We start from the raw sequence: 25517 nt of genomic DNA, 5'->3' as shown, positions 1-25517 counted from the left end.
TGATTTGGTTTACTGGGTCTTTTTATTATTAATTTTAGCCCTCTCCACTTCTATGATTTGGTGTGGAGTAATGCTCACAGAATATGACAGATTCTCTGCAGGTGTAAGTCAGTTCCCCTGATGCCAATGGCTTTATTCAATTACAACACTTTACAGCTAGGCCACTGTGCCCTTAAAAAGCCCAGACCTCAGACTTGCAAGTTCTTTGAAAAAATATTCAGTTCCATTGGTGATTTAAGCGTACCTCAGCTTTTGGCATTCATTTCACAAGGGTGTTGGAAAAAAAACCAAAGCCTTGATCTCCAGTAACAACCAAAGCACCATATAAGTCTTTTCCTCTTTGCACTGATGGGATGAAATGTTATGCCTTTTCTTCACACAGTTTTAACGAGATCTTGTGTCTGACCACATTCAGTTGTGTTGGAGGCACAAGACTCACCCGAACCATTGAATTCGAGAAAGAGATGTCACCCAAAGAAGAATCAGACACAAGAACAGGCTACAACCCCACTGAGAAGCTGGATGGTATCACTCTGAGCACCCTTGTGAGAGCCACACACTACAAAATATTATCCCAACACTGAGCAGCAGACAGTATGGGGAATGGTAAGTGGGCAGCCCTTGAGGGAGAGGGGAAAGGTTAGGAACAGGCTAAGGATACTCAGCTGGGTCATGAGGAAAATAATGATCTCAGTGCTGGAAAAAAATTGCATAATCTCCCCTATGAAATAGTATCAGACATAGGGTAAATGGAAAGTGATCAATTTATTTTCTGCCAGCTAACATCTTGTCAGGCCAAGGTTCTGTATTATTTTCTTTGAATAGGTTTCCTTCCTTAAATCACTTGCAGTATTTTCTTTACAATATGATAGCAACACTAAAATGGATATGTACCACTGGTGTACATTGGAAGGCCAGTGTCGTATGCACTATACTTCCATCAGTTGATTGGGACTCTCCCATTACTTAAGCTTTTGGGAAGTCTGGAGAGGGATTTTTTGGAGCTAATTTTAGTTCCCTTTTGATTGGCCATAATATGCACCACAGTTATCACGGCATCCTCTAACAGGATGACAATTGGAAGTATTTTTTCACAGGGTGTGACGACTGTGCCCTTGGATGCCTGTGCAAACATCTGGGTCATTGCTAGGTATGAAGTGGCACAGATATGAATGACTTCATCTAGAGATCACTAGAGATTTCATGTCACTTGCCAGTTACTTTTCAATGAGTGAAAGCATACAGACCACAGTTGTTCATGGAGCATCCCTGTTGAACTCCAGTAGGCAAATACCGGAGGGTTATAAACCTTTGCAGGACTGCAGTGAGAAAGCTAAAAGAAAACCAGCCCCAGTGTATTCACTTCAGCACTGTATTAGAGACACCCTTACCTACTCGAAGCTCTTGTCCAAAGACTGTTTTCTCTCCCAGTGCAGAGCAGTTCCACCTCCCATACCGAAACTGGTACTGGCACTCATTGATTCCCATTTGTGCCCCTTCCCCGATCACAATGATGGCATCAGGGCGGCTCTGGCAGATCGCTCGCTGCCGCGGGGCCAGGCCTGGGATTTTGTTGCAGATGATATTAGCTCCTAAAGCCACCACGGATGACAAAGCTCTGAAGAAAAAAAGCAGAAAGACACGTTATAACCAAATTGAGGCCATTAATTGTTTTTGCCATGTACTGCCATGTGGCAGGCAAGGCACTGGGCAAAAGGGGAAGGGTTGGAAGTTGGGTTCCCATAATTATGCCAACTTATCCCAACCTCTCTGGTCTGGCAAAAGAGGTTGGAAATCTTGCAGTAATTCCTGATCCCATTTGTGCCAGAAACAACAAAGAAATGGAATTTTGGCACTTTTGCTTCCAGTCCTACACACAGCCATCAGCTGATGAGATGTGGAAAGCAAGACATATTTAAAAGCAAAAAACAGTGATGATTGTCTGCAATTGTCCGAAACCTCTGTCTGCTTTGAATGGCCTATGTAGATTCAGGCTCAGCGTTTTAGTTACTGCAGCCAGTTCATCCATCCCTCATTTGAGACTGTTAAGCACAATTTAGAGAATGACTTGATGCTACCAACCATTTTGCCCACTATTACACTTGGGGTATTGGGTGATTAATGAAATTTCAGCAGCATAACTGTGCTTTTAGGTCTGGCAGATATCATGGAGCACATAGGAGTGATCCTTAATATGTGCCATCCAGACTAGAAACTTTTGTAGTTCTCATTCTTCAAGTATATTTTCAGAATTCATTATAAAGTTTGCATAAACTTGCACCTGCCATATGTTTTCAATTTAGAGCATTTATTTTCCATTATTCAGCTCACTTTTCAACACCTTTACAGGCTCATTTTTCAACATCTTTACAGGCTACATTTTAAGTGGTAATATTTTTAAAAAATAAGACAACATGAGTACACGTTCAGTGATGCCTCAGGTCGCATATACCAAGTACCAGCCAGGCCCGTGCCAGGATGCTTCAACTGGCTCTGGACAAGTCAGCAGGAGCAAAGAGAGCGGTATAGCTGCGCTAGCAAAACAGGCCTTGCTCAGTATAGCGTGATGGACCCTGGGACAGCTATGCAACTAAAGCCTGGAAAAGCCACTGCCACGGTGCTCAGCTGGCTGTCCTGCTCCTCGGCTGGCAAACCGGGGTGCTGAGAGCGTCGATGCTTCTCAGCACCTGCAAGGAAGCATCTCCACAAACCCTCTCCTCTCTTCAGCTTGTCACAGCTTGGTATTGAATCGTATGGGTAATTTCATTTTCGCGTCAAATGCTGTTGTTGACTGCCTCTGTAATGTAAAGATGCTCGCCCAGATCAAGCTGCAGCATCTTGGGTTTAAGTGGAGTCTCACAGTAACAGAAGTCACCGTATATAAATAGGTTAGCAACAGGATACAGACGAACTTCCCCATTACTTTCCTCTCCATCTTGAACACTGACTTAAGCCCTTCTTCTCAGAGTTAAAAATTTCCAACTGGAAATACTCCTTTTGGAAAATGCTGACTAAACAAAATTGAAAAATTTTATAGGAATTTATCAACTTCATCACAAAGGTAACTGCAAAATTACATAAAAGTTGCATTTCAACAAAATCAGAGTGTTTCATTTTGCTATTTCAATAAACTACAGTAAAGCCAGAGCAAAAAGGGTGAAATGGAGAACTCTTCCCCGGCCAAAATGAAATACCGCTTTTACTGTGGAATGGAAACTCCATGATGATTCATTCTGCCTTTAATAGGTATTTGTGCATCTTTTCCAAAGATAACAATCCATTAGAAATTTGCCAGTTGTGTTCTTTTATTTATGGCTTGGGGGGTGTTTATAGATGTAGAGACAAAGTATTGCAAACATAGAGCATGCATGCCACGCGGTGCTGCCTATTAAACAAAAACAAGAACAAAATGTAGTTGCAGCTCCAACCACTTGCAGTGTTTGCAGCAGGAGTGCTCAGATCTAGCTTTAATTCATGTTCCTGTGGGTCCTGAGCAGCACAGCCGGAGTATCAGCTGGAACCAGCAAGTCCCCAAGATTCATACAGGTTTTGAGATATGGTTTTGTTTCTGGCCCACTTCTACTTAAACAACTGAATAAAATATTTAAATTGGGATGTCTTTAAATCAGGACTTTCCAAGAGATATGATAATCTTCGAACAAACATGTTTGATGTAGAGATAATAAGATTCTCTGATCTTTACAATGGCACTTTATATATAAACTTATGGTTTCAAAAGTTAATGAAAATCACAGGGGAAAGTATCAATATTTAATTTTTTAAAAATCAGGCACTTCACAATACTGAGAAGTGAAGTGTTGTTTTCTTTCACAGCTCATAGAGCTTATATCTCTCTGAATTCGGTGACTTTCCACATCAAGATGTACATTCTGAAAATGTTGCTGATTTTGGCTGGTATAGAGTTAAATTTCTTCACAGTAGCTAGCATGGGGTTATGTTTTGGATTTGTGCTGAAAACAGTGTTGATAACACAGGGATGTTTTCGTTCCTGCTGAGCAGGGCTTACCCAGAGCCAAGGGCTTTTCTGCTTCTCACCCCACCAGCGAGCAGGCTGGGGGGCACAAGGAGTTGGGAGGGGACACAGCCAGGACAGCTGACCCCAACTGACCCAAGGGATATTCCACACCATATGATGTCATGCTCAGTACATAAAACTGGGGGAAGAAGGAGGAAGGGGGGACGTTCGGAGTGATGGCGTTTGTCTTCCCAAGTCACCATTACGCATGGTGGAGCCCTGCTCTCCTGGAGGTGGCTGAACACCTGCCTGCCCATGGGAAGTGGTGAATGGATTCCTTGTTTTGCTTTGCTTGTGTGCGCGGCTTTTGCTTTACCTATTAAACTGCCTTTATCTCAACCCCTGAGTTTTCTCACTTTTACCCTTCTGATTCTCTCCCCATCCCACTGTGAGGGGGGTGAGCGAGCGGCTGCACGGTGCTTGCTTGCTGGCTGGGGTTAAACCACGACAATTGCAGTAAAACGCAAAGAAAAGTATTTTTCCTCTATAGCTGATGTATTGTATTCAGAAACATACACTCTTTGATGACTTTAAATTGCCAGACCCTTTCCCAAATCCTGTTAGGATCCAGGTCTGGCCCTTCCATGGTTTTAAAGTTATGGCAAGGGAAAGATGTCTCATAGAGAGTAAGTAACCTGAAGATGCCGGGGGAACAGGGGACTCTGCCACTACATCTTAGTCCGTGGTTCTTCTCCCTGAGGGAGGCTGAAGGGAACCCAAGTCAGCCTCTTGCTCTCTGCCGGGATGCACAGGCAGTGGGTCAGCTGAGAAAAGGGTGAATTTCTACAGCCATTCTTCAGAGCAGAGCAGCAGCCAGGGCTCCCTGGCAGCAACACCTCCCTGCCTTGGCACATGCAGCGGTTCTGCGGGTGCCCCAGGCTGTGCCTCATCCCTACCCCGCTCCTCCACCTGGCTTTGCCTGGTGCTCTAGGACAAAGCAGGTGCCCAAGCGTCTTGCAAGACCTCCCCATCCGTTAACCTGTTTTCCTTGCAGCAGGGGCTGCTTCAGACACTGACCCTTCCAGGAAAACCTAATCCTGAAGGAATCCGGCGTTGCGTTGTGAGAAACAGACATGCACAAGCATTCAAAATTTAAGTTGATGCTTGACACACGTGCGCAAGACAGGCCGTTCTGGTCCCCTGGATGCCCGATGGTCATTGACTTACTGAGATCACGTGACCAAATTACTGATAAAAATTATATATAAAAATTATTCGTATATTATATAAATGTCTTTTAAAAAATAAAAATAAAAATACTGATAAAAGCTATGAGATAACTTTCTGACATAATTTTTTTAAAAGTGCTGAGCCCCCAGTTTCCACTAACTGTTATCTCAAGTTGGGCAGCAAAAACTTAAGACTTTCAAAACAAAAAAAAGCAAGAAAGAGTTAGCAACAGTATCTACCCCACATATAATTTTCAGTTTAGCTTCTTCCTCCATACACATTGCTACTGTCTCATAATCAGGTTAAAGAGAGTATTCTCTGTTGTCCCCTTGTTTTTGGAGCAGGCCTTGGTCAAAGTGTTTTAATACAGTGGGTCGGTTTATTCATCCAGAAAATAAGCATGATTGTATCTGCTTCGGAAGGTATTGTGAGGATATCGTAATTATTATGTGTTTGTAAAGTGCTTTAAGACATTCCTCATAAAAGTAATTAAACTGCAATTATTGGGGGTGGAGGGGGTCTTAGTTTTTTTATTATTACTTCCAGGGACTTCCCCCTCTCTGGCCTGAACTTACCAGCATATTCCCTCAGACTTGTTTAACCTACTTTTAAATTGTTACTATAATTTCAGTGCCAAAAGAAATGCTGAATCATGAAACTGAGGTTTTGGAAAACTTTATTTATATTAAAGAAATGCACCCAACAGCATTTCAAGCCTCCTGTCCGCTATTTCTTGTGGCATGCCTCAGTTTGTGTGTCCATCACACATTCAGGAGGGTTGTGCCATGCTCCTGCCCCTTGGCAGGTTGAAGGCTACTTTTTTTTTTTTTACTAGATGGAGAATGTTTCACTTTATAACTGTCAAAAGGCAGATCCCTCCATGCCACATTTTGGCATCTTCTCCCACCTAATCTTTCCCTGTGGTGCAAACTCCCTTGGGTCTTATCACAAGGAAATCCTGAGCGCAGCATTATGTTAAGATTTCTGGTGCACTTTATGGTAATTGTCACCATCCCACACCGTGATAGCCCCCACCCCACACGTGTGCTTCCGAGTTCTATGTCGGGTCATCCACATGGGTTATCCAATTAAATATCATCCACATGGATTATCCAACTAAACAGTGTTAGTGGAATAATGTCATGTTTCCTAAGCAATTAACGGTAGTGGCTGGCATATGGAGAGTCTTCACCTTTCTTCATCACTTAGTCATTAATCCAAGGGAAACACCAGCACTGAAGTGGAGCAATAGTTATAAACAGAGTTACATCCAAAGAAAAAAACCACTGATCTAAATCTGTGCTTGGATAGGACCTTGCAGTTCAAACTTCTGACAAACTAAACCTGAGGACCGATGTTTTCAAAGGCTTGGTTTCTGCATCAGAATCCTGAAATGTCAAGTTTTTCGTTCTTTGAAAAAAATAACTATAACTGCAGTCATAGCAAGCAAAAGTTCATGGCAGTGGGAGACAAATTTCAGCCTATTTTCTGAAATAATGCTTGTTTAATTATGCAAACACAGATGACTACTGCTGCAAAAAAAATGAAAATTCTCCCTGAAAATATATTTCCTATTATGGTTATGTCTTCTCTTCAGGACTTAAACAACTACAGCTTTCCTTTTCACAAAACTGAAAGTTCACAACCATAAAAATTACTGTATTCCAAGCAATTCATAGAAGTGAAAGGTCTTTGAAAACACTTCAGAAATTAAACACTGAGGCTTAAAATCATGTCAGTTTTAAGAACATAAAATTTAATGCAGTATTGCTTGTCAGAGAGAAATGTAATCCTCATTCATAATTTGCTTTCTTGAGTGTCTATTTTATATTTGCAAATGTAGGCATTTGCTTAACTAGTCATTTCATTGATTTCAAATGTTACCATGTTCTTGCAACTTCAGATGAATTTCGCATATAGGAAGGTCATCACTCAAACTGTATTTTGTAGAGGGTCTTAGAGTCTTTGCATAAGTAGAAAATATATAAATATAAAGTAAATCCTTAAAATGGACAGTTGTACAACCACATGAACTACATGAGGAAAATTCTAATTTTTACTGTTGTTAGAAGAATCTGAATTTTGACAAAATGATGAAATAGAACTGTCCACATATAAACAGCAGTAACTAACCAGCCTTCAGAGTTGTCCCCAAGCTGCTGTGCAGACACAGATGTGTACTGAGATTTCTCCAAAGAGCTTAAAATTCAGTTCCAACAAATATATAACAAGAGAAGATGTAAAACAGAGAGATTAAACCAACAACACCTTCCATACAGATGAGGCACTTAACCAAGTTGATTTTAAACTTTTGATTAAAAAAAACCCAAAACCCTGTCCTAAAAATTCTTCTTACCAGTCCTTGCTCCCCGGGCAAATAATATTTTATTGCAAGCCAGGAGCGACTTCAGGAGCTACACCTTCTTCTCCAACACCCTCACTCATTTGTATTCCTGGCTGCACAGCAGCACAGTGTACGCTTCCCCTGCGCCGCTGAGCCAGCCTTACTGCAAGCCCTTTGAACAGGCGCCCGTAAGGTCACCGTGATCTCACCCCTAACCCTGCTACTCGATATTCACCTGAAGCTGCTGTTGGGCAGGGGGTTCATTTTCAGCAAGGAATGAAGGGATTTAGCCGCACGAATCCCATTAACGGCAGAGGAGCTGCACGACTTCAACCTCGGCGCGCTGTACCGAAAACTTACCCCACCGTCTCTGATAAAAAAATCCCCATAATGGATTCTTTGTTCGAAGGAGCCACCGACATATTTTGTGATGACACTGCAACACATCTGAAACAGTACACCGCTACCGAATGGTTTACTTAATTAAGAATTCCTAAGTAAATATTTTGAGCGTGCATCAGTTGCAGAAATTGGCAGGAGCGTCCCGGGCTCTGAATGACATCTGCATATGTTTAGGCTTTCAGTTTTGTTTTCCACTGCCGGCTTTGGGAGACGGTTGTTCGGCGCACGTCTTATTGAAATGGAAATCCAATAGGGCTGCACGGTGCTGTCCTGCGGCGCGCTCGTCTCTGCTGGAGCTCCAAGCCGAGCCTTCGGACCTGGGGGCCGTGGACAGCAACGTGTTCGCTCCCAGCGAAGGAACAGAGATTTCTCTGAGGAGGTCACCCAAAAAAGGACCCTGCTAGATCAGGTAGCGCGGTTGCTGGCGTGGTCAAGAATGAAAAAGTGGTGGGATAGGTAAATCGAGGGACGAGTCGTACAAGGGCAGAGCGTGCCTCGGGCTAAGTGCCTGCTTTGGAGAGGAGTGGGAACAAGGACGCGATAGTGATGGCGGGGGGGACGTCAGCAGCACCTTGGATTCACGCCAGCGGGGAGGCACAGGACGGCTGCTACGCGGCCGGCAGCGAACGATGGGCCTTCAGGAGGAAGGAGGGGAGCGGAGAGACGTCCCCGGTCACGGCGCCGGCGTGGCGGCGGGCTGCCTGCTCCCCCAGCGCCCGCGCTCACAGGCCGCACCGCGGCAGCGAGCACCGGCTCCGACGAGGCTCCGTCCTCGGGGCCCGCACGTTTCCAGCTCCTCAGAAATGACGTTTTTATGCAATCCCTGCTGATGTGGCGTTTACCCGACCAGTTCTCTAGCGTATAGCAGAGAAAGGCCTACACCGAGTACCAGAACAGCAGGGCAGGTGTGAACGTTATGAGACAAAATGGAGGCGGTAAAAGCCCCACTACTCAACAGGGCGCCTTCCTCTACAAGAAGGGTTTGTAGCTTGCACTGTGTCTTTAGTTGCTGTGCAAAACCATAGGATCACCGGCGGTCCTGAGCCCAAAATGGAGGATAGCTGGGGGGTGGCACTTGCTTTGGCTTCCTAATGCGAGACGCTCCAAGTGAGGGCCCAGGAGCCTAATCTAAATAGCATTATGGCAGAGTAGGAGGGCTGGTAGTGGTTAGAGACAAAATTTGACTCTCTTAACTCACCAGATGTCACAGATCCCACCGGTGCTTGGTACCGGCCTTTCGATGATTCTTACTGGTCATGCCAGAGCAAGAGACAGCAAAAGTATCTAAGATTCAGGAGTATTTCTGGCACGATGTCTCCTGAGAATTATCCTCAAAATGACAATCCAATCTGACTGTAAGTTGACCCATAGCTTATTTGGTGCATGGCTGATCCAGTGTAATAATTTTTATTCATCAGCCAGTGAGGCAACACTTGATACGTAACAGGATATCTTGAAGACCTGTTACATATCTAGTGTACGTGTATTCCATTTTTTTTACACCAAGGGAAGAGTCACAGAAAACAAAAATGCCTCACATGCCTCATAATGTCCTATTGTATGGCTCACACTGGCAAATTGGACATTTACATTTACATTGGACTTTTGCTGTCTTACAGCAGGCATTTTGAATTTGCATGGCAAACTACTATATAACAAGCTTTTTCTTTTGTGTCGCCAATCACATTATTCTAGGGGCATCTTGTTATATGGTGGAAAACATTGACATCTTGTATATATAAAAATCAATAAAAGTAAAATAGGATGTTAAAATATCTGAAGTGCGGGAAACACTGATTCCAAAGCAATTTGGGTTTCAATAAGCGTTTCGTTTGCTAAACCAGAGTAAACTGATAGGCCTGTGTTGGAAGTTGCAAGAAGGCAACAGCTCTCCTGGCATGCATGTGGCAATTTGTGAAAGGCTGGAATATTCCCGCTTTGGTCTTGTCAGTGATGAGAGTGGTGACACACATGGCATAATTGAACTTATCTGAGTAAGTTTAATGAAAAATGGTGTAGATATAAAATGATTTGATTCCTTTTAAAAACCCAGGACCTTGTCAGATTTAGAAATCAAACTGAAACACTTCTGTTTCATACAATGTTTTTCTTATGGCTATATAAACACAGTTAACAAGACCTACCATTTCAGTTTTGCAAGCATCCACACACCTGTGTTATGCCCTGCAAAGTACCAAGCAACTTCCACCATCAGTTACAAAAATGTCCATTCCTGAATGCCAAGACGCCTGCTGAGCACTTGCAGTTGGTATTGATGTCTAGCACTATTATTTGCCTTCCATCCCATTGCTGTTTTCCTTTAGCACTAAAAAGAGTCATGCTGATATCTAACAGAAAGTTACAGAGTTGTTTGCTGAAGAGTGATCCACCACAGTGGAAAGCGAAATTACCTTTCAGAATAACTGTGGTGGGATATTGCAGTTCCCCTGGGGGCGAATACAACTTTGAAACAACAAAAAGGCTGGAAGATATAAGCCGCAGATTTTCAGTGTCTACACCAAAACAATTCAATATTATGGAGAAATAAAAATTTCACACTTCAAGTTGTAAAATCCATGCTTTTGTTATGTTTTTCGTATAGCGAGTAAGAATGAATAAACTCTCTCCATCGCACATGACATATGCATAGATATGGGCATTTTCCAAACTATTCGTTCCAAGCCTTAATTAACCATAACTGGAGTGTATGTTTTGGCTTTGTCCAAAGTTTAGCAGACTGCTCTCCCCTGTGAAAAGGTTAAAAGGGAAAGGGAAAGATGAAGAAGTCCTTCATGCAAAGTCCAAGACTTGGCAAGACCATACCCCGCTTAATTTGTGAGATCTGATGAATGTGTGTCACAGTTATGGTGTGGCTCTGAAACCATGGTAGAATGGTTCTTATGCACAGAAGCACATATTCCTTGGTTAGTTTGCTCTAAAATGTCATTCAGTTAATAGCAGGTATGCATTTGTGGGTTTTAAATCTTAAAGATGGGCCATTAGTGGAATCTATTTTCAAATACATGCTTTCTTGTATTTTCTATTTAACATTTAAGTATATGATATATCTTAATTTTTTGGCTTTGCATGTACAGGGCTTCCATGGACGTGATACAAAAATTGAAAGAGGAAAGCATGTAATAGTGGGTCTACAGGAAAGGAAGATACCTGCTTCCCAAAAGGAAATCATCTGGCCTTACTGCTGTGGTGGTTCGTGTAGGAACTCATTTTTGTTAGCCGAGAACAGAGCAGTCAATGAGAATAAATTCTGAGAATCTACTAATGAACCATTATGTTGGAAAATTTAGTCTTTTGTGTTAATTTTAAGACTACACTTGCAATGGCTGTTAAGAAAGCATGTATGTGGCTTTAAGCTACACCTGAAAAGCCACACAAAGTAGTCTCAGAGGTCCTTTTAAGTGAGGGAGGTGGAGACGCCGTATTGACCACACACACAATGTGCAATTTGGACTAAATGACCACTGGAGGTTGCTATTCGTGCACAGATATATGACCATAAATCAAGCTGTCTGACTGGTCTTGAATTAGCAGCAGAAGAGAAAAAAATTAAATTCACTTTGTCAGTGACATTGAATTTTTATACACTGGATACACAAATATACTCCGAGTCATGATCTGTTTCTTCTTTTCCTTTCCTTACCACCATTGTCACAGTGGTAAATCTTTGCTAAGGCCATGAGATATTGGGATATGAAATTAAATAACATCCATAAACAAAATTAAAACCAAAACCCCATAGGCTTGATGCCGTCATGTTTGCTTATTGGCCTGTTTCTAGAGCTGGAATGGGTGCATTGCTCAAAACAGCAGCAGTGTTTGTTTTTCCCATCTGCTCTAATTGTCCCACTTAAGACCGTTGTCTGCCAACACAGGGGCTGTTGGTAAGGTCTTCTCTTGATTTTTCTCTACAACTGATGGAGCTTTGGGATGATACACCGTCAGGGGAAGGGCAGCCTCTCCCGCGCAAGTGTGCAGGAGGTAAGGAAGCAAGTGTGAGGACGGGGCGCGTCCTCGGCAGCGCCCAAGTGTACCAGGCAGATCCTGGTTGGCTCCTTGACATACTCCCAATTTGGTTGCAGAGACTTCTTCCTCCTCAATGGCCCACTTTCACCTTTCCCTCAGATTACACTAGTTGGTGTACACTCATTTATAGTGAACACACTTGGCATTGTTTCCAAGATGTGGGAAAAACTGGGAAAGAAACACAAAGTCCCAGAAGCAGAAACCATTGACCCCTCCAGGTTTGGCAAGAACGCAGGTATTCTTTGCCCTTTTTCAGAATAACTAATTACATCGCAGTTTCTCCCAGGTGATCTGCTTTTGGAATCAAGAATTTTTGTCTCTTCTAATATTTTTCTATTGATTTAGAGACCCCGCACCCATCCTGTGGTTAGTACTGTCATGTTGCTACCAGTAAGCAAAATGCCATGTCACATTACTCAGTGGCAGGTTGGCACAACCAGAAAGAGAGTCCACAGAAAATTACACCGGCACAAGCTAATGGAAGCAGCAGAGTGGCATCTGTTCAATTTTAGGTGACATAGCAGACACAGCCTCCCTCCCGTCCTTGGTGTTGGAGACGCAGAGTAGTTGCACAGCCGGCCCATGTCTCAGACCGGGGCACTTCTGCACCAGCACCCAGCCGTGAGCTCAGCCTCATGCAGACAGACCCAGACTAGCTTTAGGTGACCTGTCAGAAGTTGCAGTGTGACCGCCATAGACCCGAGATCGGCACGGGCTGATCGCCTGGGTACTTGTCCTGCTCCTCGGACAGGTTTGGCAATGAGGAGGTTGTGCTACGGCTAGACAGGTAGCTTTAAATGAGCTCTCTAGGCTGGCTGCAACGTGAGCGTGCTCCTCAAACAGAGGTGCCCTGAAAGTCCCCTTCAGCCTGCACAGCTCCGATGAGATCTTGCAAAGCCTTGATTTGAAGAAGGAAAATGCGTTGAGGACCAGCATATTAAATACAAGAGACCTATATCACAGATTTCAATGTGCTAGACGCATAGTTGACACCCTTTGTGCTTTCCTGGTCATGTAGCTCAGTTTGCTTCAGTGGGAAATTTGCTATTAAGCTGCAAGTCAGCCTAAGTAAATGTGTCAGAGTATGTCCCTGCATGAAGACTTCATAGTAAACACCAAATCCCAAAATGAATCCAAGAAGTAGAAGCTTTGCACTAAGGCAGGTACCTAAGAAATATGGAGTGCAGAAATGCTGCATTTGGTAGGTTTTGTATACTTCTAATTAATATTTGTGTAAAAGCAAAAGAAAAAAAAAATGCAGCATATTTTTGAGCAAATACCAAACTGAACTGCGCTTGTAAAAATTTTTTTTTTAATAGCCTATTGGTGTGTTAACTAATCTAGCATTTTCCCTTCAGAGTGTGTTTGGTGACCTTTATTTCCCAGTGAGAAAATTATGTGCAGCCTTTCTGCACCATCATAACCAACTGTAAGCAAAACTGCTTGTCGCTTTTATGGGGCAGGCCTGCATTCCTTGCACCCAGTGAAACTCCCACTGGCTCTTGATAATCATGCAAAGAGAAATTCTGATCCATCAGGTAGATAAATTATGCTTAACTTCCTTACATGAATTATCCCATTGAAGTTGTGAGACGGTTTGTCTACGTGAGGTTATTCACGTTAGTAAGAGAAGGAAACAGGGTTTGGTTGTTAGTACACTACGAGACTCATCAGACCTTCAGATCTGTTCCCAGAAGTTGGACATTACTGCAAAATGGCTGCAGTCTGAGAAAGCCTTGAGGGTAAAAAAAAGGGGGGGACCCCCCAGAAACTGTAGAATATAAAAAATATATTTCCTATGCAGATTTCCAAACATTCAAAATGTTATTGTATTCAGCATGTGGGCTTTCTGCGAACAAAACCACTATGTTTTATAATCTGAACTGTCAACACTGGCGCAAAACAATGTAACACCCAACAGGGCTATCCATGAATTTCTAAGGTTTCTTTCAGCTGCTTATTTCAAAATTTTAATTTTGAGTGATGTAAGAGCCATGGTAAACCACACAGTAACTTTTCTAGTTCCCTGGCTTGTTGAGCTTATTCCAGGTGTTCGGAAGGATTAGCAAAACCCATTTTGAGTTGTTTTTCCAGAGGGAGTTTCTAAATTTGGTAGGCAGCCATAAAAATAGTGCATCTGTGTTATTATCCCAGTGGCCCATGTTGGGTGTGTCCCTGGCTTTTTGCAAATCGCTATAAGCTTGTGAAAGCAGCTGGATGAAATACTTCTCCTTCTAAAATCTTCTCTCAAAAGATCACAAACGCACTGACAATCATACACATGCAAGCATTTACCTGCGTTTTTGTTATGTTGTATATGGACCCCAATTTAGCTGCTTCTTGTCTTCAAACTGAAGATGCTGTTGGCTATAGGCATCTTGCACGCCTTTTTCCTCCAGTTCTCTTTCTAAATCTAACAATTTGAAGAAGTCCCTTTATGGCCTTGTGATCCGAAGAGTGAACGTGTTTAAAGAGGTAAGTGATAATAAACGTTTGGGATTCACAGCTGAGCCAGCAGAGGTGATACTAAAACAGCTACATAGAAATGAGGCATATGAAATCTACAGGGTATATAAGCAGATGGTGTGGCACACTCCGTGTCAGTCAGCGAGCACCCAGGGCAGGTTAAGCACGGCTTAACAGCTACAGCTGAGCCACACTCGTCTTCATCTTCTGCCAGCCTCACACTCTTAGATAAATCTTCCTTCACTGCTAACGAATACTTCCTCTGGTTTTTTCCCAATGCTGTCATTCTTTTGCCACTGATTTTTTTCACCTTTTCACCCTTAAGTGCAATAGAAATTGATAGGGAAGCGTAACATTTCTCTCTGAATTACATTTAACCATTCTAGAGAAGAAAAACTTAAGCTAACAACAGCATCATAGACTATAATTAAGTCATGAAACTCTCAAATTTTCCTAAAAACCTACCACTTAAACATCATTAAGCCCTATGGTACTTACCCACTACTCAGAAGGTGAGGTCAGTTAAAAAGGGTTGTGATTATAGCCAAGGATAGTCATGGACATGCTCTAAGGTGTGACATCTGCAGCCTGCATCCTTAGTTTCTCCCAGTGGTTACCCAGATGATATGACATGCCTTTGTATATGGTGTTAAACCAACCCCGTCAAAACAAAGCTCATGCCTATCTTTAAGTGTAGCAGCAGAATGCGTGCATCGAAGAATCTATAAGCACATGCCAAAGCACTCATTGGACTGGCATCTGTATGCGCAGCAGTGCGCAGAGCTGGCCGCTGCGTGCTTACATTGAAAGGCTCCCGTTAGGATATTACAAGACCACAAATGCTGGAGATTGAATGAGCTGCATTCCCTGGTGAGAGTTTTGTGAGAAAGCAATGTGGTAATCACTTCTGTCTGAATGGTGATGGAAAGGCACAGTATTAACAACAGAAGGGAGTAAATAGCACAGAAAGTGACCTTGAGGAGACAGCAGTCCATCCACCTTCCCTGAGGCAGGATCAGCTACACCTTTCTCACTCCTGACAGATACTTAGTATTATTTATAAAAACACCCTAACTTAATTTTCCCTAAATTTCTACAATTAAAGCTCAGGGTTTTTTCTCTGATGCTCAGTGGAAACAGAATATTTTTTCCCCAGAGGTCTTGCACCATCTTTTACGTTTTTTATAAATCTTCTGCAGAGCAAAACAGTCCTCATTCAACTTTTCCTCTCAGGCATGAGACCTCTGATCATTTCCATTGCTCTATTCAATGTTCCCTCCCACCGGTCCACATTTTTCTGCACAAGAAGATAAACTGAATATCATGACTGGCACCGAAGGAAATAAGACACTCCCCTCTCCTCCTCACAGGGATGCAATAATAAGATAACTGGGTTTGCTGGCCCACACATTTAGTGCCATTCTGGATGTTGCCTGCTACCTACTGATCCTGGGCTGCCCTTAGCTCTAGTTCGGGTAATACCTCAATACAGCAGTGATCAGTGGGTATCTTCTATATCACGCTCTTACCCTTCCTTGCTCACCAACATTATGTCCCAAACCAAACCCCAAAGTGTCCCTCCTTCCTTCATCCCACAGTCTGAAAAGGCACGTAGCAGAAAAGGCAGGAGTGCTGCTCCTCTCGGGTTTGGTCCAGCGGAGAACTGTCCTGTATGAGGGGGATGACCGGCTCCACCAACTTAATTAAGGACCAGAGACCTGAGGCCATCTGCAATACTGAGGGTCCCTGACTACCCATGCTAGATTACCCACCACACCCTGGGATAGCTGTAGGTGAGGGGGAATGAGCTGATTTGAGAAATTGTTGGTATCATATTGAAAGTGAAACTTAATATATTGGGTGTATCAAAACCAATACTGGCTCAACACTGAGGTCTTCCTTTGTATCCTTCGTAGCGATATAGGAGGAAAATGAAGCAAAACGCTGCCAAATCTGAAAATAGGTACATGTGGAGGGAGGAGAGAAACAGGGTTGAGACCTGAAGTAAAGTGACTATGTAGTCCTCATTTTACAGTGAGTTTCCATTGCTTCTGACTTCTTCAGTTCCTGCATGGACCCAGTGTTAAGGCTATCTTGCACCTGTGTCAAACGGGCCCTGCAAAAATATTTTGACTCCTTGAACTTGTGTCTCACCTCCTCATTAGTGGAACAGTAGCAGTTGTGCAATTAGCGTCCAGTTATCAGCACTCCTTTGATTTGCAAATAAGGGGAGTTGCAGCATCTGACTTCTTTGAAAACGTGGGGCAGATGGAGGGGAAGTATGGTAAAAAGTGTAGAAACACAATTTGCATAGATTATGCTTGATATTTACCTTAAAGGTTTTAGTGTCTGAGACGGTAAATTCTGGCAAGTAAAAGTACCCTCACTAAATACTTAAAATACAAAAAGGTCATGTTTTAAAAACATCTATTTTAAGAGTCTTAAAAATATTGCATATGTTGGCTCCCACTGATACACAGTCTGAATAAATCTAAACCAAGTTTTGGTGCAGTATTGTGTGGAATTACAGCAGAGGAAATGAGTTTCCCAGTAAACGATAGCCAAAATAGGCTTGACCTGTTTTGGTTTCACTGCACTTCCGAGAATCGGAACAACTGCGCAGGAGAATTGCTCTAATCGGAGATCTGTGAACGGGCTAAGAGAAATGAAGTAGCATCACTTCCAGCCTAACTGGGTCATTCTCTCATGTCTCAAAACAAAGCCAAAGAAGTTTTTGTTGTACGGAATGATGTGTTAGTGAAAAAGTGTCTTTCAGTTGCAGCCTGAAATGCAGTCTCTCTTTGTTTGATTTCTAGGCCAATCCGTAGACTCAAGGGGCCCTAGGAGTTAAGATTGAGTCCAAGTCGCTAGATGCTTCTGAATTTGCTATAATTCATGGATTTCCTTTAGAACATGGCATCAAACTTTCTATCCAATACCACTTTAAATAAACAGCTCTAGAATTAAGCCAGCGTTTACTTTTTTTTATTCAACTTCTGAGCATTTCATCCCTAGTAAAAATCAAAGTGCCTGATTTTATTGGATTACCATTGCATTATTCCATCAAAGTGAATCCTTAAACTCCAGTTTCTCTAGCTCACACACAAAGCATTTGTGCCATATCCTCAAGCTTTCCTAGCTTAGCCTATAGGATCCAGGATGAAAGTTTACTGTCATGGCAAAACAAACATGTAGCATGGGAAAGACATCACTGTAATACAAAATTGTGTGGAAGCTGAAAGCCCAAAGTAACTTTGGGAGCTGGGTTTTGGTTTCTTTGGATCTTTAATCCCCAGAATAGCTCGATTTTTTCGTCCAAATTGTTCACCCAGGTCTAATGACCATTGAACAATCTAGCAGGCACTACACATGAGATAGGATTAGGAGGTCATGGGTTCAGTCCGTAAGTAGGACCACTCACCCCTGTCACAAATCTACTCAGTTGACAGACAATTCTTTGTGATGAGTTGGCCACCCATTTGGAGGGTCAACAGAAATCTTGCTTATTTTGAAAATTTGACCATGAGACACAAACTGCCTTTCTGTGTGGGGAAGCCCACCCCACAGATGCCCAGAAAAAAAATCACAGTTCATGCTGTTCAAAATCCATCCTCCCAAAGCTCTTCCTGTGGTAGCTAGTGTTTTCCAAGCTGAGTGCTTTTATCCTGACTTCTGATGTGTTCTAAAAAATACTTACAGAATGCTGTAAAAATCTTTATTTTAAAGGAAAAGCTAGTGGCAGTAAGTGAACACTATACGTATTTGTTCAGTAACTTTAATAAAAAAGAATGTTTTGAATGCTTTCACAAAAAAGGTATTATAAAATAATACCTTAATGCCATGTCTTGAAGTATACTTTAGACCTCTTTTAAGCATCCTGTTTGTTATGCTTCAAAACTTCCTGTCACCAGAAAGACAAAAAAAAAAAAAAAATCCACAGCATTCTTTCTGTCTTACAGAAGTAGAAGAGTAAAAAAATCGTCCCTTTGGGGTTTTTTGTTTAGTGTTTGGAAAACTATAGCTTCATGAAGGATCTGATAACTAACCCATATGGTGTATGATCCTGATAATACAATCCAAACATCACAAAGCAACTCCCAAAAGCTAACAAGAATCAATGTCTTTGTTGTAGAACAAAACAATGCGATCTCATGCTAACCCAAAATCCAGTTCCTCTGGAGATACCAAATGCCTAATTCACAATGAAAATACATGGTGATAGATGATGATGCATGTCCTACAGTTTGATGTTGCCTCCCAGAGATGAAACAGAGGGCTTGATCTCTTGTGGTGTGAAAAATTCTCTGGCATTTTCTGGAATCAGAAAACTGATGGAAAATCAGATAATTATACTTGCCTGTGTAAAATTCCTGTAAGTATTAACTATATGTTGTATTGTCCTCTTTCTGTTCAAACAGTTTTTCTGCATTTGTTCTGCACAATGACCGTTCTAGCTTTTTTCTGGTAAAGCTGGGGGCATGAAACCTGCTCACTACTTGAATAAATGTGATACTGTTTCCTACTGAATGGCTGATATTTTCCAGTTCTGAATTGAATGATTCTACCTCGGAATTTAGACATGGTTTGGTATTTAACTCTATGGCCCAGTGGGACAACCCTGTGAATGTAGAATTGAGCACACATGTCAGAGGCCTTGCAACTGTTTGGGGACTCCTTCAGAAGGGACAGAAATATCGTACATTCATGACACACAACACATACAAAGGGTAGGTACATGTGTGTAACTCAGAAAGAAAAGGTGTATGATTTTGTGTGTTTGTTAGGATGCTTTCTGACTGGAGAAGTGAAGTGATCCCAGGACTGATTTTGGCCATAACCTACTACAGAGGAATTGTGGGTGGCAAAACAGCTGGCTTACAGTATGGCCAGACTTCTGAAATAGGCTTACTACTTTTGAACTTAAATCGTGTACTTTGAGGACTCAGGGCTTTCTAGAAATGGCAGTGAATGAATCCACACTGCACAGAAGAGGGTGATCACCCTTCTCGTCTTGCTAGTAAAGGAAAATGTGATTCACAGAACTGGAGACTTCAAAGAGGAAGCTTGACATCATAATCATTTTTATACCATAGACCCTTTTTGAACCATAAATGTCATGATCAGTTCTCTAGCCAGTTTGGTTATTTAGCTCAAAACCACCCTTGTGCTATTTCAGTGAAAGACATAAACATTGACAGTTAGTTTCTTGGTGAAGGGATTATTCTCCATTCTACCAACTGTTCAGCACAGTGTATCCTCCATCTCCACACAATAACACTGCATAAAACATTAACACAGACAAAAGTTCATCAAGAGTAAGAAATGTTTCCCATGACAAAAAAATCAGTTACTCAGAAGGAAAATGTAAACCGAAAAGAGAAATAAAATAGTTTGTGGTATAAGGTATAAGGCCCAGTAAAGTCACTTTTACTGACTGAAGTCTACAGCAAGACCTGGCTGAAATGCTAATAACTTCCAGGAATGAGATAGGAAAGACCAGAAAAAACTGGAAATCTTGGGAGACAGAGACTTCATAGACCAAACCTGCTGCCCTCCATTGTTAGAGTGTCACCTATGTCCATAACGTGGTCACAGCTGTGACAGCAGCGTGGGAAGATCTATACAAGAGACCAAGCAATGTAAAGAAGGCAGAAGGGAACGCAGTCTGGTCTGAAGAAGCTGTGCTTGGTAGGGCTGCTGGTCCACGCCAAGCACCACACTGCGCTGCTAGCGGTACCCAAGCTAAGCAGGGTCTGGTGGTACCAACAGCTGCAATATGCAAATATGGCAACAGCGATCCCAGAAAAGATATGCACTATGGCAGAAATGATTGAGCTGCTCGACCTTAGATGACTCAGCATGACAAATACAGGGATTGCAAAGGAAAATAAAACTCTACATAGCCAAGATAAAAAAAGTGATAATTCAATAGTGGGTGTTTGCCTGATGGCTTTTTTCCAGTTATAAAAGAAATTCTCCTCCAGCTCTTCCAAGATACAGTTTGTGCATTTTTTAATTTGAGAATGAGAGGACAAAAAAAATTTTGGCACATTTATTTTAGTAAGTTTCTGGAAACTGATGTTCTCCCTCTATTTCCCTCTCGACACCCAATGACTGCAGTGCTGAACTGGAAAAACCTTCTCTGAGGGTGAAAAGGTAGCTCCTTTTCTGTAATCATTCAGTCCTTGAATTCTGCGTAGAAACTGTCAATGAGGCAATGGTAGGTAATGGCAGCTGTGATGTTCTGGGCTGCTGGAAATTATCCCAAGGGTGGTCAAACTCATGTCATACAAAACTACTGGTTTCATCGCTATCTGAATCAATGGTGTGAAAATAAAAAGCTGTATTATATTTGCCTACAGCAACTTGTCTCGTTGGTCACTGATTCTTTGCAATGCCCTTGTGTCTTCATGGGCTTAAAATTCTGCACCAAATACTGCAGATTCCACCAATATCATCCACACTTCATTCTGTGAACTCACACAGAAGTAAGCTAATATTTTCAAACTGTTGCTACTTCAAGCCAAAGGGGATGGAATTAAACACCCTTTACTCTGAAGCATGGTGAGCTGTTGGGTCACTTTTATTTTTGTTTTATTGCCAGACTGTCTTCCTAGTGGCTGAGATCCTTGGGTTTGATTGCAAGTTGTTGACTTGCAAGCTTACAGCTGTCCTGGCCTGTGTTAAGTCATAAGGAAACTTGTGTAAAAAGCAGCCAAATTGTAACCTGACACTCGTATAGATGACTAAAGAGAAAACATAAAGAAGTAGAACCCTGTGAAGATCTTGTGAGTTACGGCAGCCAGGAATCGAAGCCAGACTTCTGTACAGCAACTTTATCAAGAAATTAATTGTTGCTGCAGCAACTCTACACTTATCCTTGCCACAATGCATTAGTTTCCATTATTTTTTCTTAATTGGCATCAGCTGTCAGTGGGATTCAACACATTCTGAACCTTCCTCTGAGCATGGTGAGACACTGTACAGGCAAACCAAACTAGTTTCAAACCTGTCCTGTGTGAAATAAAGAAAAGCCTAGCATCTTAAAAAATCAAGGATTGAAAATTCCTAGCAATAGCAATAGATGGGAAGTGGTACTGTTAGAAATGTGAATACTGAGGCACAGAACTATGCAAAAAACTGTTTGTTTTGAATTTGAATGTGGCAATTAATCCAAAATGTCTTCTGCTTCACAAAGCTTTTAATGGAAAAGCTGGAGAAGAATATCTTAAATGGCTCCCTAACATCTTAACTTAGTGAAATTTTTCACATGCACTATCTTTGCCAAGCAAACTCTTACTCAACTCCTCAGTGCTTATTGAAACTTGCAGAATTACCTGTTCCCTTTTGGGGTGGAGTGATTACAATCATTATAGCACAATGTAAAAGGAAGGGATCAAAACCCCACACAAGATTTCATAGAAAACTATTAGCTCTAGTTTCCAACAGATGTATATCTTTAGATAGGATCAAAACCCAGCAGTTGCTGGACACTAGATTAAATTTTGCTGGTTTTAGTTGTGTGCCTCAATATCCTCCACATTTTAGAGGCTTACAGCTTCTAAATGGCATGGGAAGCCTCCCTGGCAAATACTTAGTGCAGTATTTTACCACATTTACCTTCCTGTCGTCTTTCTGAAAGAGAGACCTTAGCACTATAACGTCAAATCAGGGAGATGATAGGCCAGATCATCCCATAAGTTTAGGATTTGAAATGGAAATCTGAGAGATTGTCCTCTGGAGTCACAGACTCATAGAAAATCAGGCAACGTGACTCAGGTCTCGTGCTGCTCTGTTCCCATCTAGGGTATCGGCTCACTTCCCATGTTCACAGCCCGTTGTGAGGGGTGCATCAACTAGGTGCAGGATATCGAGAGTTTCCTGGTTCTGAAGAGCAGCCTGCACTTGCTCTCCCTGCTTACCTATTCTTCCAGGAGGTCCACAGACGAGAGGTGGAAAACCACTTCTCCAGTGGGTGGCTTGGATACTAAATCAAAATAACAAGATCTGGTCTTAGTCTTGGCTCTGATATCCTGTGTATCTTTGGGCAATCCACTTCATTGCCTTGTGCTTCTTTTCTGCTTCCTTGCATTCATCTGTTTTACCTTCCTAGATGGTATGTGGGCCAGGACAGTGACTTGCCTGTTCTTGTAATCTCTTCCGCAGTGCGGACGCAGTGCTAGGCGTTAATTTAGTTGAAAAATTAATTAGAAGGCACATACCAACTGACTCCCACATAGGTACCACCAGTAACAAACAAGCTGACAGCAAAGAAGGGAGGCACTACAAAATTAAAGAGTACCACCATTTTTAGTGCTTCCCTCTGCCATCCAATTTATCCTTTTCAAACTCTTTTAAGTGATCCTGATCATTTTTGCTGTAGTTGCTGTTATTCATTTCCATGGAAGAAAGATTTGGGATGGGATTTTGTTTTGTCTTTCTAGCTAGGTTTTTTTCCTAGCTGAGCTGATGTTGTTGCCAAAGTAGTAATTCTAAAACAAACCATCCTCTTCCCTTTTGCCAAACATATGTCAGTGTTTTCCAGCTGCAGAGAACGTACATGAGTGTAGGTACAGCAAATCTTAAATGTCTCCTTCAGGTGGCTCAGCAGTACCATCTTAAGGACCATTTTCAAATTCAGCTATGTTAAACAGACTAACATTAACTAACGTTAGTTACGTGCCTAAGATGTTAATGTAAGTTTGTGTATCAGTTATCTCCTACTAAAGACAAGGAGGACGTACTGAATATCTCAAATTGTTATCATAGATGCAGCCCAAGTATAAATACAGCAGAAATTTTGTGAATTGATAAATGCTGACTATGTTGACTCCCCCCTTGGCAATAACACACCTCTTCTCTGCTTCATTGTGCTTTCCTTCCTTGCTTGCTGCACATCCCCCTTGGTCTAGAGGAGCTGAGCTCCTACCAACAAACTGAAGCTACTGCTCTGTGGCTTGGCTAGTGCAACCACGGGACGGCCATACCTGCACGGCCTCTCACTCCTCCACCTTGAAGGAACAAAGTGGCTGCATGCTGCCATCTAAAACGTTGTAACATCACCCAGGTCCTCATTTGACCCCTTAAAGAGTTCACAAATTACTCATCTGAGAAACCCAGAAATAAAGCACATGATGGAAATGATCCAGACTTTACATGAGCACTTCCCAAGGTGAACAGCCCATCACTCCTCTTAGTGGTTTGCTCTAGTGACTCCTGCTGTAACACTTGCTGTCATAAAAACCTGAATGATTCCATTTTCAGCTTCCAGTCATTGATTCAGACACTAACGTTTGTCACAGAAGAGCAAACGACAGCCAAAAAGAAAACTGAAACCTCTGCAGTATGAAATTTAGTTCTGCCCTATGACACTGACAGTAGCATCCTAAAATATGGTTGCTTTCTCTTTCCTCACTAACTAATCTCACTGCTTTTCCTTGGAGTAGGTAAATGCTGAGATACTAAATTTAACCCATTGCTTCCTGTGTTTTAGGTTCTCAGCTGCCCACTCTCTTTGGATGTTCAAAGGCCAGAGGGTACTACAGTGCTCACTCTACAAGTTTAGCCACAACCTAGGGGCCTCTCAGAGGGAGAACTCTCACCTTTCCAGGCCTGCCTCTTGGCCTTGGGGCCAACGCTGGAAATAGGGGTGTTAATTACTGCTAGTTACAGAATTGGCTTGGTGGGACCCATAAGGGAGCTGCTGTCAAGCCACAACATCCATTTTCTCCCCAATGACCCAGCAGCCACAGTGTGATGATGTGTTCCAACCAAAGTTGCTCTAGACAGAATTTGGGCTGATCACCATGAAGCTGGGAGATATCTGTTTCATGAGCATTGGTCACCCTCAGGCCACCACTCTTCTGTTCAGATGTATTCCACGATATCCTGCTTCTACTACCACCATTCTTCATTTACCCTGGCCTAACACAGCCAAGCTGGTTTTCACGCTACACCTTTTACAAGTTTTTTTTCCTTTTAAAAAAAAAAAAACAAAGCAAAACCAGAAATTGTCAGGGTTGATTTTTTCTTTCAAATAATAGTTAACTCCACCTTTGTTACAGATACCTGCACACACATGCACACATACACACATACCTGTGCTCACACACACCCAGCCATTCACCTTGCTTTCCTTCTCTTGCAAAGTGTAATCAGCCGTAGAAATTACAGTGTGCTCTAACGTCTTTATCTAAAAACACACCTTGTTTTAATAAGACCTGGAGTTTAAGAGTTAGGATGGATTTAACCAAGAGCCTATAAGCAGGGTGCAGGCTTCAGCAAACTGCTGTGTGAAATTATCACTTAGCGGTTTTCCATCAGCTATGTGGCAAAGTTTTAATTTGCCCTGTGAATGGTTCTGTTTCTTTGGTAAGACACAAAGTAGTTCTTTTTTTTGCCCTGCAAAGGCATCCAAATATGTCTCTTCATTTACGGAGTTGTTGACACAAAGGAGTCCAGTGTAACAGGCCAAGTCGATATATCTCTTAATTGTGAATAAGGCTAGCAGGATTAACCTTCCAAAATGAAAGGGGTGCAATAAGCCAAATACCAAAGTCATCAGAGTAATATGAGGGATGAATTTGGGCAATGCCCCTAAAATCCCAAACTGTTAAATTCTAGGATTTAACAGGCTTCAATTAACCTGTTAATTTAAAAGTGAGTGAGCCAATATATTATGATATGTCATAGGGGAAGCCTCAGGAAATCAAATGTCGAAAGAACAGCTCCCTAAAATGCAAAAAAAAAAAAGACAATATACATCAGGGTTTCATGTCCTAGTTCATTCTATCAGTCTTTCCATTTAAACCACTGTAAGCATACATAATATTAACTGATAGAAAGCAACCCTACACTAACATTTTAAGGTCATGAGATCAAGCACTTGTAAATTAGGAAACGCCAAAACAAGGACTGACAGTGAAACTTTAATTCATCTGTATTCTGTGTGCGCACAGTGATACAGCCTGCAGTTCAACAGCAACACAACCAATTTTTTCCACAGGACCCTCTTCTCCACTTAGTGCACAGGGTGGATACACTCCCTTGATGAGG

General features: G+C 42.1%; 1 protein-coding gene across 6 annotated transcripts in view; it reads right to left on the bottom strand.

The window, feature by feature from the left end:
• The window catches only part of WNT7B (Wnt family member 7B), a 98422-nt gene that overhangs the window by 41210 nt on the left and 31695 nt on the right, over window positions 1–25517 (bottom strand). For all 6 annotated transcript variants that reach the window (XM_030041211.1, XM_030041210.1, XM_030041209.1 and 3 more), the window contains one exon: window positions 1392–1618. In XM_030041211.1, coding sequence (XP_029897071.1) covers window positions 1392–1618 — 227 coding nt within the window. The remainder of the gene's footprint in view (window positions 1–1391; window positions 1619–25517) is intronic.

The sequence above is a fragment of the Aquila chrysaetos genome, chromosome 17 (assembly GCF_900496995.4).
Source record: "Aquila chrysaetos chrysaetos chromosome 17, bAquChr1.4, whole genome shotgun sequence".
NCBI lineage: Eukaryota > Metazoa > Chordata > Aves > Accipitriformes > Accipitridae > Aquila > Aquila chrysaetos.
Note: the sequence above shows the minus strand (reverse complement) of the source record. Positions and strands in the feature narration are given on the sequence as shown.